Raw genomic sequence first — 14,478 nt, forward strand, 5'->3', positions numbered from 1 at the left:
AAAAGTATGAAAACAATTTTTAAAATTAATATCTATACTACAGTAAAGCACTTATTAGACAAAATGTCTTCCTATGAAATGGCATACCTGATGAGCACCTCCACAAGAGCCCAGGCTCCCTTCATACAAACTGGACACTGAAATAGCTCTAAGTAGTATCTTAACATGGCTGGTGACTTCCAAGGAGGATGCAGATGAAGAAGAGCTGATAATATGTGAAAGTATCGACCAGAAAATGTATCTATGTTATCCTATTATTTAAAATAAATAAAAATAAAATAATGTAGTTAATACAGTTTTATCAGTTAATTTATTTTATAACTAGAGCAGTATTTCTAGTCTAGCCTTGTGATCTACACATCAGAAAATCTTAACTGTTAGGATAGCACATATAAATTTCACATCATGATAACAATGATGACAGATCCCAAAGATCATGTTAAAATCAAAGTGGAAACTCCTTATATACCAGCTTTGCTCACCTTCAAAAATTTCTGCAGCATAGTTTATAGCTGCTGTGGTATAGGCCAGTGTCCTGCTGAGCATGACAGAAAGCCTCTTCTCCTTAGCTGCCACTAAGTACTCCTACAAACTAAGAGTCATTTAGCCTGTATACCACAAGTCGAATGACTCTTACTACAAGTATTTCTGATCACCACAATCCAGCATTTGTTACTTTATAGTAACAGAAAATAAGATCAGGTAACATTTATTTTTCTTTTTTATTGAACAATATCTTTTTAATACACTATATTCTAACCATTTGTTTTTCCTTTTATTTTTTTCCAAGAGAAAGGTTGCTTGGACATTTTGAGTCAATAATAAGGTAAGTCACACAGTGTTGTAATTGAATATAGTTAAAAATATAGAATGGAAAAAATGGGTGGAAAAAACATAAAATGTTCACAGTTTAGCATTCTTTGAAAAAAAAAAAAAGATCCTAAGCGTACAAGGTATCCTTACCTGCAAAACATTCTCTAGAAGGGCATGGAGAAGGCATACAGGAGGGACATAATGGGCTTGCAAAGAGGAAAGCTCTTCAATGGCTTCTTTAAAGAACTGTCCCTCTATGAGGCTTTCAATTAAGTTTAATATTCCTCTGGGGAACTCTGCATTTTTAACCTAAGGAAAAATAATTGTATGTCTGAAAGAAGAAAAGTTGAACTCTGAGATCAGATCTTGACCAAATAAAAGACTCTCAGTTCCTTATCTGTAATATAGATGACTCTTGTCCTTACTACTACTTGACAGGTTGAGTGACTTTAAAGTTTGCTGGTCCAAAACAAATAATATGCATCACTGTATTTTTAACTAGAAAACATGCAAAAATGTTATTAGCTGTTACATAATTTTTCAGTAAGACAAAATAGTCGTCTTTAAAAAAAATTCTTAAAGATCAAGTGCTTGCCTTCTATACTTCAGGATGTAAGTTTGATAACTGGAACACATATTAAAACAAATATTAAAACAAACAAACAAACAAACAAACCCAGAGTGGTTCATGTTTTTGGTTCTAGTGCTAGGTGTGTAGAGGTACATAGATTGTTGAAGTTCAATTAGCCAGAACATACGTTACAAGCTCAAAGCCACCAAAAAACCCTATACCAAATATATAATATAGATCTGGATATAGTAACAATTATGAAAGAATCACAAAACAATTCTATAGATTCATATAAATGTAACTCAAGTGTTTGAAAACACATTCTTCCTTGGCCAAAATATTTCTAACAATGGAAATAACTAAAGCTAGTAGCTTGTATATGTAACTGTGGAGCTTTAAAAAAGTTACAATGTTTAAATGTCATAATGACTCTTAAGTTTCAAAATTAAAGGTTAAAAATTTCCAAACACAATACGGAATAGAACAATCCATCTAGAAAAATGAATAGTAATAAAGAAAATAAGGTATTTTGAAAGTGTTAGAATAAGGAATTTACCGTAAAAGTAGTATTTATAAAAGTTATAAAACATAAAAAAAGAATATATGTTTTACCTGTCATGAACATCATGTACATTTTCATTTCTCAATACTATTGACAGCTATGTTGAAAATATTTGCAATAGTATAATGCTTCCTGACCCCATTTCTGATTATGAGCAATAAATTACCATTTCTGTTCTGCCTCAATCACAGTCCAACTCCAAGTCCCTTACCTCTGTATTGTATACAGGCTGTTTATCTACTCTGATGCAGTTGTATCGGACAGCCTACAAAACAACCATATAATTAAATTTGAACAGTTTAAGTTGAATATATATTCCTGCTTACAAAGCACAAAACCTTAGACAAACATTCAAAATAGATTCAAGAACAGATTAATAGCTATAATTAATCTGATACTCATTTTGACTCAAATTAGTAACTTTCATCATTTCAGAATAATAGCATTCTCAGAAATGGAAGAGTTCTATTGACTCCTTAATTAAAATAACTTCACATCATTTTTACCTTAAAAATCTGAAGTTTCTGTTTCCTGGAGCTGAGGCTGTCCTCATATCCAAGTCCTGCACAGAGAGAGCTGGTTTCTAATAAGTGTTCTCACTCCTAAGCCTACAGGAGAGACCCCTTTCGCTCCAGTGACTGTGAAAGAGTCCTGCCAGGAGCACACAGGCCATAGGAGCAGCAGAGCAACGTGGGACAGGATCCTCCCTATCTCCATCTGCACCCTGGAGCTGAGGCTGTCCTAAGGCCCTCTGTACCCAAGTCCTGACGGAGAAAGCTGATTTCCCAGGACTACTCTCACTCCTAAGATTGTGGGCTCACAGGTTCATAGGAGGGACGAGATCCAATCAGAGACAGCAAGACCAACTAACACCAGAGATAATTGAATGGCGGGAGGCAAAAGCAAGAGAACCTATTCAACAGAAACCCAGGCTACTTGGCATCATCAGAAACCAGTTCTCTCACCATAGAAAGTCCTGGATACCCCAACACACAGGGAAAACAAGATTTGGATTTAAAAATCATGATGATGTTAGAGGACTTTAAGAAGGACATAAATAATTCCTTAAAGAAACACAGGAAAACACTGGTAAATAGGTAGATGCCCTTAAAGAAAAGAACACAAAAATCCACTAAAGAATTACAAAAAACCACAACCAAACAGGTGATAGAACAGAACAAAGCCATCTAGGATCTAAAACTGGAAATAGAAACAATAAAAAACTCACAGAGACAAGCCTGGAGATAGAAAACCTAGAAAAATGATCAAGAGTCATAGGTGCATCACCTACAGAATATAAGCAATAGAAGAGACCTCAGGGGCAGAAGATACAGACACAATAGTCAAAGAAAATGCAAAATGCAAAAAGTTCCTAATGCAAAACATCCAGGACACACGAGAAGACCAAACCTAAGGATAACAGTTATAAAAGAGAGCAAAGATAAACAACTTAGAGGACCAGTAAATATCTTTAACAAAAGAAAACTTCCCTAACCTAAAGAAAGAGATGCCCATGAACACACAAGAAGCCTGTAGAAAACTCCAAAAAAATTAAACCAGAAAAGAAATTCCTCCCATCACACAATAGTCAAAACACCAGATGCACAAAACAAAGAAAAAATAATAAAAGCTATAAGAGAAAAAGGTCAAGTAACATATAAAGGCAGATGTATTGGAATTATAACAGACTTCTCAACAGGGACTATGAAAGCTAGAAGATCCTAGGTAGATGTTACACAGACCCTAAGAGAACACAAATGCCAGCCCTATCCTGGCTACTATATCTAGCAGAAAAGTAGAAAAAGAGGGGTGCCTACTTTAACACGAAAATGTACATCGTCTATTTTTAAATCCTTTTATTAACTCATCACAGATGAGTGCTGTAGTGCAGCAAACTAGACTGTCACAGATATCAGACTACAAGTATCCAATCTCACATCACAGCAGTTGCTAGACACCAAGTTTCTGATATAAAACAACCCTTCATTCAAACATACATACCAGTCACTTACATCTTAAAGAAAGCGTATTCATGTAATAAGCTTTACCTGAGCTCTAAATATGTCTCTGTATATCTGCTTCTTTAAAGCATTTTTTACTTCAATGAGATCCACATTTGTCTTGACAACCCGGGTCTCTGATTCTTTGGCACAATCAATTTTGGCATAATCAGTAAGAAGAGAATTCTTCATTTCTTTCTGCATAAGTAAAGAACTTTAGACACTGTACTAAAAACAGTAATACACATAAAAATCCAAGACTACAGAAAACCCACTTAAGTTTTGCAAAATATTACTTGCTATTTACATGTATGATTTCTTTGTGTGGTTTTTGTTCTCAGGACCTGAAGCATGTCAGAGGGCTGGACCAATGAGCTACATCTTAAGAACCTAAAAGAATCTTTCATTTGAAAAAACCCAAGATGAAACTCAACATTATGTTCTTTATACTTTTTATATACATAACCAAAGGTAACTTTATACACTTAAGTATGCCTAGCATGTTTTCCTTGACCCATAACATGAGGCATAGTTTTCTGCTGTGTATCAGAAGTTTTCAACATTACGTGTCACCAAGAAGCATTTGATTCTCAAGAATTTCAGGCTTTTGATTTTTGGATTTAGAAGGTTCAATCTATATACACATATTTTGGGTTGAAATATAAAGTGAAGTTATGTTTTAGAAAAACCTTATACTTTTATAATAAATGGTTCTGCATTCCACAGAAAAGAACAAGAGTAGAACAACATTCACATTTGGAGAGATTTTATAAACCTTGTACAGATGTAGTTTAAGGTAGTGTTTTTCATTTTAAAAAACAGCCACAATAGTGCTCCTCCAAGAGCCTGCAGATACCCAACAAAAACCCCAATTCAGACCTCTTCTGAGTTGATGGTCAGGGCTGTTCCAGAGATTTCCAAAACATACAACCTACTACTATTGCCCTTGGTCATCTGTACCCTCCAAGAGATGGATGGTAAGTCCCTATTGTTGAAGACATCATACACTTCAAAAATTCTATGATAGCTTCAAAAGGAGGGAGAAAATCAATAGTCCTGTCCAGCTACGAGGCCTATGAACTCCACCAATGAACAGCATCAGCATGGCACAATAATCTTAAGGATGCAGTAGTGGCACAAATATTATGGTGTGAACCAACAATTCTCTAATTGGACTTAAGATATCATTCAACAAGAGGAATATTGTGCCCAGTCCTAGAAACCTACATAACTACTCAGTGCTAGTGAAACCAGGGTAATTAGAGGAGAATCTAAACCTTTAATTTACTAAGTCAGCATAACTCCTACAGCAATTTTATAGCCTCAGACAGGAGTAGTTTTCACCCCTTATCAAGAAAAATTCTTTGTAACAGACAGGGACCACTGAAGAAAACCAAATATAACCAACATGAAGAGCTGTAGAGTCCAATCCCAATAGACACACCTATAAAACACTCAGAGAAGAGGGGTGGAAAGGGATTGTGTGAGACTGTCTCCTAGTGGGATCAGTAGCCATGCCCTCAGAGTCTCACCAACATGACTGGACAAGGAAGACACCAACAGATATGTCAAACTGGATGGGGGAGAGCTTCCCCAGGCAAATCACACATCGTCCAGTGACGAAATGTCAGTCCTAAAAGCATGTATGTAGTAAGTAAGATTATATGGAAGAGGTTCCATTTAGGAATATATACTATATATGTGCAATAATTAGTGAAAAGGGGGTTGTGAACCTGAAGCAGAATGGGTAGAGGCAAATGACAGGGTTTGGAGGCAGAAAAAGAAAGGAAAAAGGTACTTATTTCAAAATTATTTAAAATGTTAAAAAGGAAATTCACCCCTCTTCCAGTTATTTCTTTTCCTTTTGTTTAATTTATTAAAAAAAAAAAGCTTAATTTGAGAATCACGATTAACTCAAGTTTCCTTATATATTCATATAAAGACAATTTTACTATAAGTACAGTCAATTATAAATACTAAGTGTAAATCCTAAACTAAATCGAATTGTTCCTAAGTATATATACTTTAATACAGCAAGCAACTTTACTAATCAGATTACCTGCCTAGGTTATGAAGAAAAGTGAAAGCCACATACCCCAGTCTCACCTGGTCTCTGTAACGCACTCGCTTTTTTAACGTACTTCTAATTGTATCATGAGCATCATCAGTTTTGTAATAACCTTCTTTTTTGCTCTTTTTCCTCAAAATGTAACTCCTTTGGATATTTTTATCTTTTTTCTTAGTTTCTTTCTGTATTTTGACCACAATTAAACAAACCAGAATAAAATTATATGTTACAAAATCCAAGTAGGTTAAAACCAGAGCTGGGAAGACTACAACATAAGTACCATTATAACATGTTAATGATATATGCCCTGTGCAACAGGAAAAGCCTGTCCACTTGTAAGTGTGTATACAATAGCAAAAAACAAACAAACAAACAAACAAACAAACAAACAAAAACATTTGGGAAACCAGCTAAGCATCATGGATAACAGGTGACACACACTATCCTATGATCAATAACTTCATTCCTAAGAATACATTCTCACCTAGAGAAATCCCTGAACTTTGTACCAAGAGTCATACAAGAGAATATTCACTGCTCACAACAGAACTGCTTAATAATTTCAAAGTAGTCAATCAAATAAAAAAAATAAAACAAAACAAAAAGAAATCCAAATGCTTATGAACACAAAACTGGATGGAGTTTAATAGTATAACAGTCAAACAACATAACATGTCTGTAAGGGAAATGTCCATGAATAACTGACCTACATATATTCATTAAGTCATAGCTAACTACTGTTTGGCATTCACCTAATTGGGAAAGCTAAAATGAGAAACAAAGTAAAATAATACAAATTCTAAAGTAAGGGATACTCCTGGGAAAAATGAAAAATAAATAGTTAGGAAGTGACACAGAGCTGGCTTAGAAGTTGCTAAGACTGATTCTTCCAGGCTACATGAGTTCATAAACAGACATTCTTTCCTTTAAAAGCACACTGTATAAATTTTATACCTTTTTGGTACATGTATATTGTAAGAAATTTCATGACTCACATTGTACTTGGTGAATTTAGAAAGGATCTATAAGATAAAATGAATATTTCAATTTGTGAAATTTTACCTGATTTTCATGTACATGTCTTCTGAATGTATTTGTCTTTTTAACAGATTTCATATCTTTTCTGAAGTCTCTGAATTTTTTTTTGTGATGTGAACTCAGAACAAATCTATCATTGACATTTTCATTATGATTTTCCATTTTATTCTGCATGTGTATAAAAATAATTATACTCTGGGTTAAATACAGCTCCAACACAACTAATGGAGGTCACTATAAAAAATTCATGAAAGCAGGCTTATAAAACACACATGAGATTAAATTTAAAATGTAAGGTGAGTTTTAATAACAAACAGGCCATAAAACATATGCACAAATTTGCTACATTTTATAAGTAGTAGGTTACCAGATATACTTAGTAAACCTACTTATTTAATTCAGAGTGGAGAATTATAATTTTGTTTGAGATATGAGAAATTTATATTACTTTTATTTATATTCTAAATTTATCTTAATTATCTCTTTATCTTTTATAAAAAATGACCTATTTTCTTTTTTTGTTCAATAAATCAGAATCTTGATTAACTTCATTGGTTTACATGCTTAGCTAAATGTAAAAACTGCTCATATGAATTAAGAATGCATATTTCAGACACATCAATTTAAAAAGCCTCTTATGACACTTCCAAACATGATCACAGAAGAGAGTCTAAAAGGGCACACAAATACCACCATCTTCAGGAAGAGGAGACTAACATTTGAAATGTAAATAAATAAAATATCCAATTCAACAAACAGACAACAACAAAAAAAGAAACTGCAGAATTAAAAACTTTGAAATTTCCTAGCATGAATACAGTGAGTTTCTATTTACACATATAAATCTGTCAGTTTAGACTAGTAATTATTGAGTTATTGATTTGATAAAATAACCAAATAGACCTATTAGACATAGTATGAAATGAACATTTGCTTTTCTACAGAAGAACCAAAAATGCTTTGATACTGCTGCTTATCACTTATGTCTGAAACACTGGACAAGAGCTGCAGTCTTCCTGGTTTCTTGTTGTTGTCTGGTTTCCCATGTTAATCAAAAAATAATTTGTTTTAAACTTCTTGTTTCATGCATGCAAGTTCTACACTTGACTTTATATTGCTTATGAATACTGTTCACAGCTGAGAAAACATTTTATAAAGCATGTGCTATGTTAAGCACACAAAAATGTAAATAATTTGCATGTGCTAAGAATATATCATATTTGAGGAATTCTTTATTTTTATAGGCACATATGCATTATTTCAAAGAGTCCTAAAACATAGACCTACACAATTTTCCAACATGCTCAATTTATAGGCTAAAAATATAGGTTGACATGCTAGGTTTTAGACCTCAAAATTGTTACTAAGAACATGCTCTCTTCTATAATTCTTTAGGAAAAAAAAAAATCAGAGAATGTACAGCTCACAAAATTTTACCTGAGTTCTATACATGTTCTCTCCAGCACCTTTCATTTCAAAAAATCCTACGTCTTTCTTCAGATCTTTGCTTTTTTGTTGATTATTGTATTTGGTACAACCAGAATTGATTTGGGAATCTTCATCATTCTGAATTTCTTTCTGTATGTGATAAAATAACTTTTCTTAGGCCATTAAGTAAGTGTAATAATATTATTATGCATATCTCTTGTATATCATATGTAGACTTCAACTTAATATATAGTTGCATATTACTTTTTTAGTCAAACAAATTGTCCTAAAACAAAGGTTGTTAAACACTGGTAAAATATTGCAAGAGGCCAATACTTACAGCAAACTTTCCAAATATTGGTAATTTATATGTCATAAAAAGAAATAAACACTCCTCCCCTCAAAGAATACTTAGTCTACTAACTGGTATTTATTTAGAAATCAAGGGCAAAATATTTTATATACTTTGTAAACATTAAGATTATAACTCAGGTGTTAAAAACCACCCATTTATGAAGAGAATGTCTTGTCTAGTAACAATCCTATCTATGAATTGTCAAGAATGAACACAATTTACACAGTCCGGTGCTAGTTATAGTTACAATTCAGGGCTGGTAAGAAGTCAGTAACCTCTTGGGCATTTAAACATAGAGACCTGGATCCCATCCCTAGAACGCAGACATATGAAATAGCTTTGTCTGTTGACATACACACACAATCCCAGCACTGGAGAGGTGGAGAAAGACAGGTTCCTGGGGCTGACTGACTACTTGGCATTATTTTCTTGGCAAGGTCAAGAAATCCTGTCTCAAGTAACAAAAATCAAAGCAAAAAAGAACAGAAATAAAATAAAACAAAATCAACAAGGCTGGAGAGATGGCTCGGTGGCTAAGAGTACTCTCCAAGAGGTCCTGATTTCAAATCCCAGCAACCACATGGTAGCTCACAACCATCTTTAATAATATCTGATGCCCTCTTCTGGTGTGTCTGAAGACAGCTACAATATACTTAGATATAATAAACGAATAAATAAATCTTTAAAAAATAAACAAAACCCATAAAATAGACAAAAAAATAAAGTGGATGGTTCCTAAGAATTGTTATCCAAGTTTTTACAGCTAGCCCCGCCCCCCATACTCACAAGCTGTCCTTGACATTTGAAAGTGGACCTATGTGTACTTACTCATATAAGTAAGGTGCACTCTAAACTTTTCTGTGTCCTGTGTCCATCAGTCTGCCATTCTTTTGCTCCCCCAATGTCTATAGTGAGGTCCAAATCCCTGGAGCCATGCATAGATATGGCTTTCCAAGGGACAACACCTGAAGATAATCTCTTGCCCACACACATACACATACAACACACACACACACACACACACACACAAACACACACTCAGGCATATATGTGAATGTGTAGACCCAAGACCTGTCAAGCTCAAGCCAGACAATTATCCCAATACTGGGGTAGGCGTGGACATATAGTTCCCAAGCTTAGCTGAAGAACTAATAGTAATTATTAGCTGCTGATTAAAAAAGAGTAAGTTTTCTGCTATATCAACTCCATGGTAAGCCCAACACCAAGAGTAAATAGCCAACAAAATAGACCCAAGGGGTTGAAAGCGAGAGGAAGGAAAGAAAGAAGGGGTAAAAAGAGAGGGGGGCAGTGACATAAAGGATGGTGGTAGGGTGGGTAGAGAATGAAGCTGAGAGAAGTTGAAGATGTGAAGATGATCAATATACACCTTACAAAGCAAAAGCAGAATATCATTACAAGTTTATTCTTAAATGTAAAAGAAAAGATTTGATGTTAGTATGATGTTAGAAAAAAAAATGAGCAGAAGTTTGACTCCAGAAATATATGAAATAGAATTGAAAAAACTTAGCAAGGACTGGATACTAGAAAATTAGAGAAGGAAGGCTTTAAAATGATGCTGGGTCTCTGGCATTCTGTATAATTGACAAGGAATGGTACCCACTTAAGTGCTGATCATGAATTCCCCAAGTCCATGCTAATCCTGAGTCAGTCATGCATTTTCCACTTATCTACTAGGAGTTCTCTCTGGAGTTTGTTTCCTGTTCAAAAACTTGAGAACTGGTATTACATGACAAAGAAGGAAGAAGGAGGAACAGGAAAAAAATTATTTCTAAATCTTAGAAAAACTTCTCTTTCCCAAAAGAGACAGTTACCTCAAATTTATGATATGCATTTGATGCTACTTATTATAGTGTGACACTAAAAGAGTTAAAACTATTTTTAGTATACATCACTAAAGCATTTATGGGAAAGCAAACACTGAAATAAAACAAGTTTACACCTAAGCTTTCAAATCTACAACCACAGTTTTGGCTATTTAAGAAACTGAGAATAAATGACTTAAAACATACCATTCTCATATTTCTAATTATTACATTTTCAAAAACAGAATTCAGTTTTAATATAGTTAGTCCTTTATTTCTCTAAGTTCTAAATCCATGGATTCAACATAATGATTTTATCAGATCTCGACTAAACATGTTCAGACTTGTAGGTATTATGAAAAAAAAAAAGGCTAATAATTTCCCACCAGCCTCAGGGTGCTGAGTGACCCCTCCCTTCCAAGAGGTAGTGTTCCAGTCTTATCTGATCACAGTTCCTGGAGTACCTCCAATCCCCTCATCCCGTAAGAGGTATCCCAACCTTCCTGGTGTGGCCCAGTTGGCAGCAGCCAATCACCTTAAAAGCCAAATGCTTTTATGCCTAATTATCATTACTGTAAACCACCCTCTACAAAAATGTATAAAATTAACATATCACCCACCAATGGTTGTATGCCTAATCACCATCACTGTAAACCAACCTCTACAAAATGTATAAAAATTGAACCAACAGGGAGTTCGGGGCTGCCTCTCCTCTCAATGTAGGTCAGCCATAGCATGCTGGAACAATAAACTACTTGCATTTGATCATCTCATTCAAGCGAGCCTCCCAGTAGTTAAGGCTCTATTCGAGTCTTACATTATACCATATAGTGCAAAACCTGGTTATGAATATTTAATCTCTGCAGGCATTGTAATGATATAGAGATAATTTAACATATACAAAAAGATGTATATAGATGTCATGAGAATCCCATGCCATTTTACATAAAGGGTTTGAGAGTACAGAATCTGTGAACTTGTATCCAAGGAGGAGCTAGAACCTATCCCCTGGGACCTCTTCATTTGGTAGTCATTTCATAAAAAGAAACTAAAAAATGTCTAATACTTATTTTACTTACCTCTAAGAGAAAATCCCCTAAATACTGAATTGGATAGAATGGAGCCTTAAAGTTTTCTTGTTCTCTCTCAGCACTGATTCTTGCATTACTGGCAATCACATGGGTTATATCACTTGGAGAACTTTTTGGTAAAATGACATTTGCCTTTCCAGCCTCCAAAACTCTAAATAAAAATGTAGAAAGTTAAAAAAAAAAAAAAAAAAAAAAAAAAAAAAAAAAAAAGAAAAAGAAAAAAGAAAGGAGAAAAGCAAAGCATTAGAAAAATTGAGTTTATTCAGTCAATTACCAATTACTTCCTTAAGGGTAGGAATAAAATTTCTTGGATAAAAAGGTTATTCTTTAGGTCACTGAGAACAATGAAGAGTTATTACCTATAATAATTTCTTAAAACCTGAGATGTCTAGAACAAACATTTAAGAATCTCACTGTTCTTACTTTTTTAAAAAATGAAACATGAATATTGAAGTAGTTGACATAAACAAGTCACAGCAATAAACTAAAACATCAATGAAAACATTTAAGAAAACAGCCACCCAGGAAGGCAAAATGCACCTCCAAGGAGGTACACACACACACACACACACACACACACACACACACACACACACACACACACACACACACGATACCAAGACACTACTAAAAGTCTTTAAATGCCTAGTCTTTGGCTACAGTTTGTGGCATCTACTAGAATCACAGAATTTGAAGAGGCAGAGGCAGAAGAAGCTTAAATTTGAATTCACCCTGAGGTGTAAGGAATACATTTTAAGCTAATCTGGGATACAACTGAGATCCTATTTCACTATTCAAAACAAAATATAAAGATTACAATTTTACTTTTGCATAATAAAATAAAAACAAAAAAGAACAGAAGAAAAGAAAACAATGAGTTAAGTTTTAAATAAATTTAATGGCAAAGTATAGCTAGCCTGACAGTTCATTACACTGGCAAATTGTCACAGAAAATGTCTTCACTTGCATATTCTTAGTCACTGGTCTTACAAGAAAAAGGTAAATTCCAATAAAGGGTAAGTTAAAATCAAAGAGAAACTTCCTAGGTGAGTGTAGTGGGCCAGGGACTACTGTATGCCACTAAAATATAGGCACACACACACAAATCTCATTAAAAAAATGGCACTAATACCTCTAGAGTATGGAGAATGATAAAGCTTCTGCTTGTAGTCAGATGGAAAAAATAGTCTGCTTTTCTATGAAGAGTAGAAAGAAAACCCACTTGTTTTTAAAGAATTGGTAGAAACACCTATTGCTATGCACCCTGATAAAAGAGCCCATGATTTTAAAAACCAAGTAGAAGCTAGGAGGAACCAAAATCACTTGGTTCAGGATCTCACACCAATGTACGAGCAGCAATGTACTATTTCAGGGAACAACAGAGGGTAGAAGACAGAATCTGACTCATGTAAGCAATGGCAGGAGGATGAACCTGATGCTCCAACAACAGGAGTCAGCAATTTAGACATTCTCACCACTGAAGACTAACCAGCACAATGAAGAATTTACCCTTCCAGAGTAGTGATCTATAATAACGCAGGAGAAAAGTATGAAAGGGAATCTTTCTATGATGTGGTAGCAACTAAGTGACTGCTTAGAGCAGTGGTTCTAGGAGGCTGAACAGTTCTTTCAGTCATTCCATATTAGATACCCTGCATATCAGATATTTATATTACAATTGATAACACTAGCAAAATTACAGTTAGGAAGTAGCAACAAAATAATTCTATGGTTGGGGTCACCCCCCCCCCCCACACACACAACTGTATAAAAGGGTCACAGAATTAGGAAGGTTGAGAACCACTTACTTAGAGGCTAAAGTTTATTATATACAGCACTATAAAATCTACACCCTGTTCAACAACTGAAGAGATCATCGAAATCACACATACTAATGGGCTTACAGAAGATGTAGACTCACTTTAGGATTATAGTCACACGCAAACACATATAACTAAGGGGAGCTACTATTCACATAATAAGTGGGATAAAACAAAGTGCAGTTCCCTCTCTGTTTTCATTATCTGGGGACTCTGTCTTTTGGTTTAGATACAACTTAGTTCTTTCTTTTGGACACTCTCAGCCAAACATTTTATTTTTAATCAGAAACCACAAATTCCCCCATAGGACTGGGACTCAGGTGTTTTTCACTATCCTTTTTGTCCTCTATTTTGATCTCTTCAGCCTCACCTGCAGTCCTGTAGCAGCCTGTTGCCGGTACATCTCCTATCTGTCCAACTTAATTCAATGGAGACATAACCTCTTGGTATAGACCCAGTGTCTTAGGGTTTTAAAGGTATGAACAGACACTATGACCAAGGCAAGTCTTATAAAAGACAAATTTAATTGGGGCTGTCTTATGGATTCAGAAACAGTCCAGTATCATCAAGGTGGGAGCATGGCAGCATCCAGGCAGGCATACATAATACATGAGGAGCTGAGAATTCGATATCTTTATCTGAAGGCTACTAGCAGAATACTGGCTTCCAGGCAGCTAGAATGAGGTTCTTAAAGACCACACCCGCCATGCCACACCTACTCCAACAAGGCCATACCTTCTAATAGTGTCACTCCCTGAGCTGAGCAAATATAAACCATCACACCCAGGGTCTCCTTACCTCCAATATCCCTTCATTTATATCATACAACAGGAGCCCCTCCTCCTATCAGCCTCCCACTACTTGGATACTCAGCCACGCCTCTTGATATGGACCAGATCCTTAGCTCTT

At 34.9% G+C, this 14,478-nt stretch overlaps 1 protein-coding gene across 1 annotated transcript in view; it reads right to left on the bottom strand.

Moving 5' to 3' along the window:
* Positions 1-14,478, bottom strand: part of SLF1 (SMC5-SMC6 complex localization factor 1) — a 63,062-nt gene that overhangs the window by 34,260 nt on the left and 14,324 nt on the right. Inside the window, exons 5-12 of the mRNA XM_080925153.1 lie at positions 11,738-11,900; positions 8,490-8,630; positions 7,077-7,220; positions 6,053-6,196; positions 3,995-4,144; positions 2,158-2,211; positions 964-1,122; positions 88-251 (exon numbers count right to left, since the gene is read on the bottom strand). Coding sequence (XP_080781279.1) covers positions 88-251; positions 964-1,122; positions 2,158-2,211; positions 3,995-4,144; positions 6,053-6,196; positions 7,077-7,220; positions 8,490-8,630; positions 11,738-11,900 — 1,119 coding nt within the window. The remainder of the gene's footprint in view (positions 1-87; positions 252-963; positions 1,123-2,157; positions 2,212-3,994; positions 4,145-6,052; positions 6,197-7,076; positions 7,221-8,489; positions 8,631-11,737; positions 11,901-14,478) is intronic.

Source organism: Micromys minutus (genome assembly GCF_963924665.1).
Source record: "Micromys minutus genome assembly, chromosome: 11".
NCBI classification, from domain to species: Eukaryota; Metazoa; Chordata; class Mammalia; order Rodentia; family Muridae; genus Micromys; species Micromys minutus.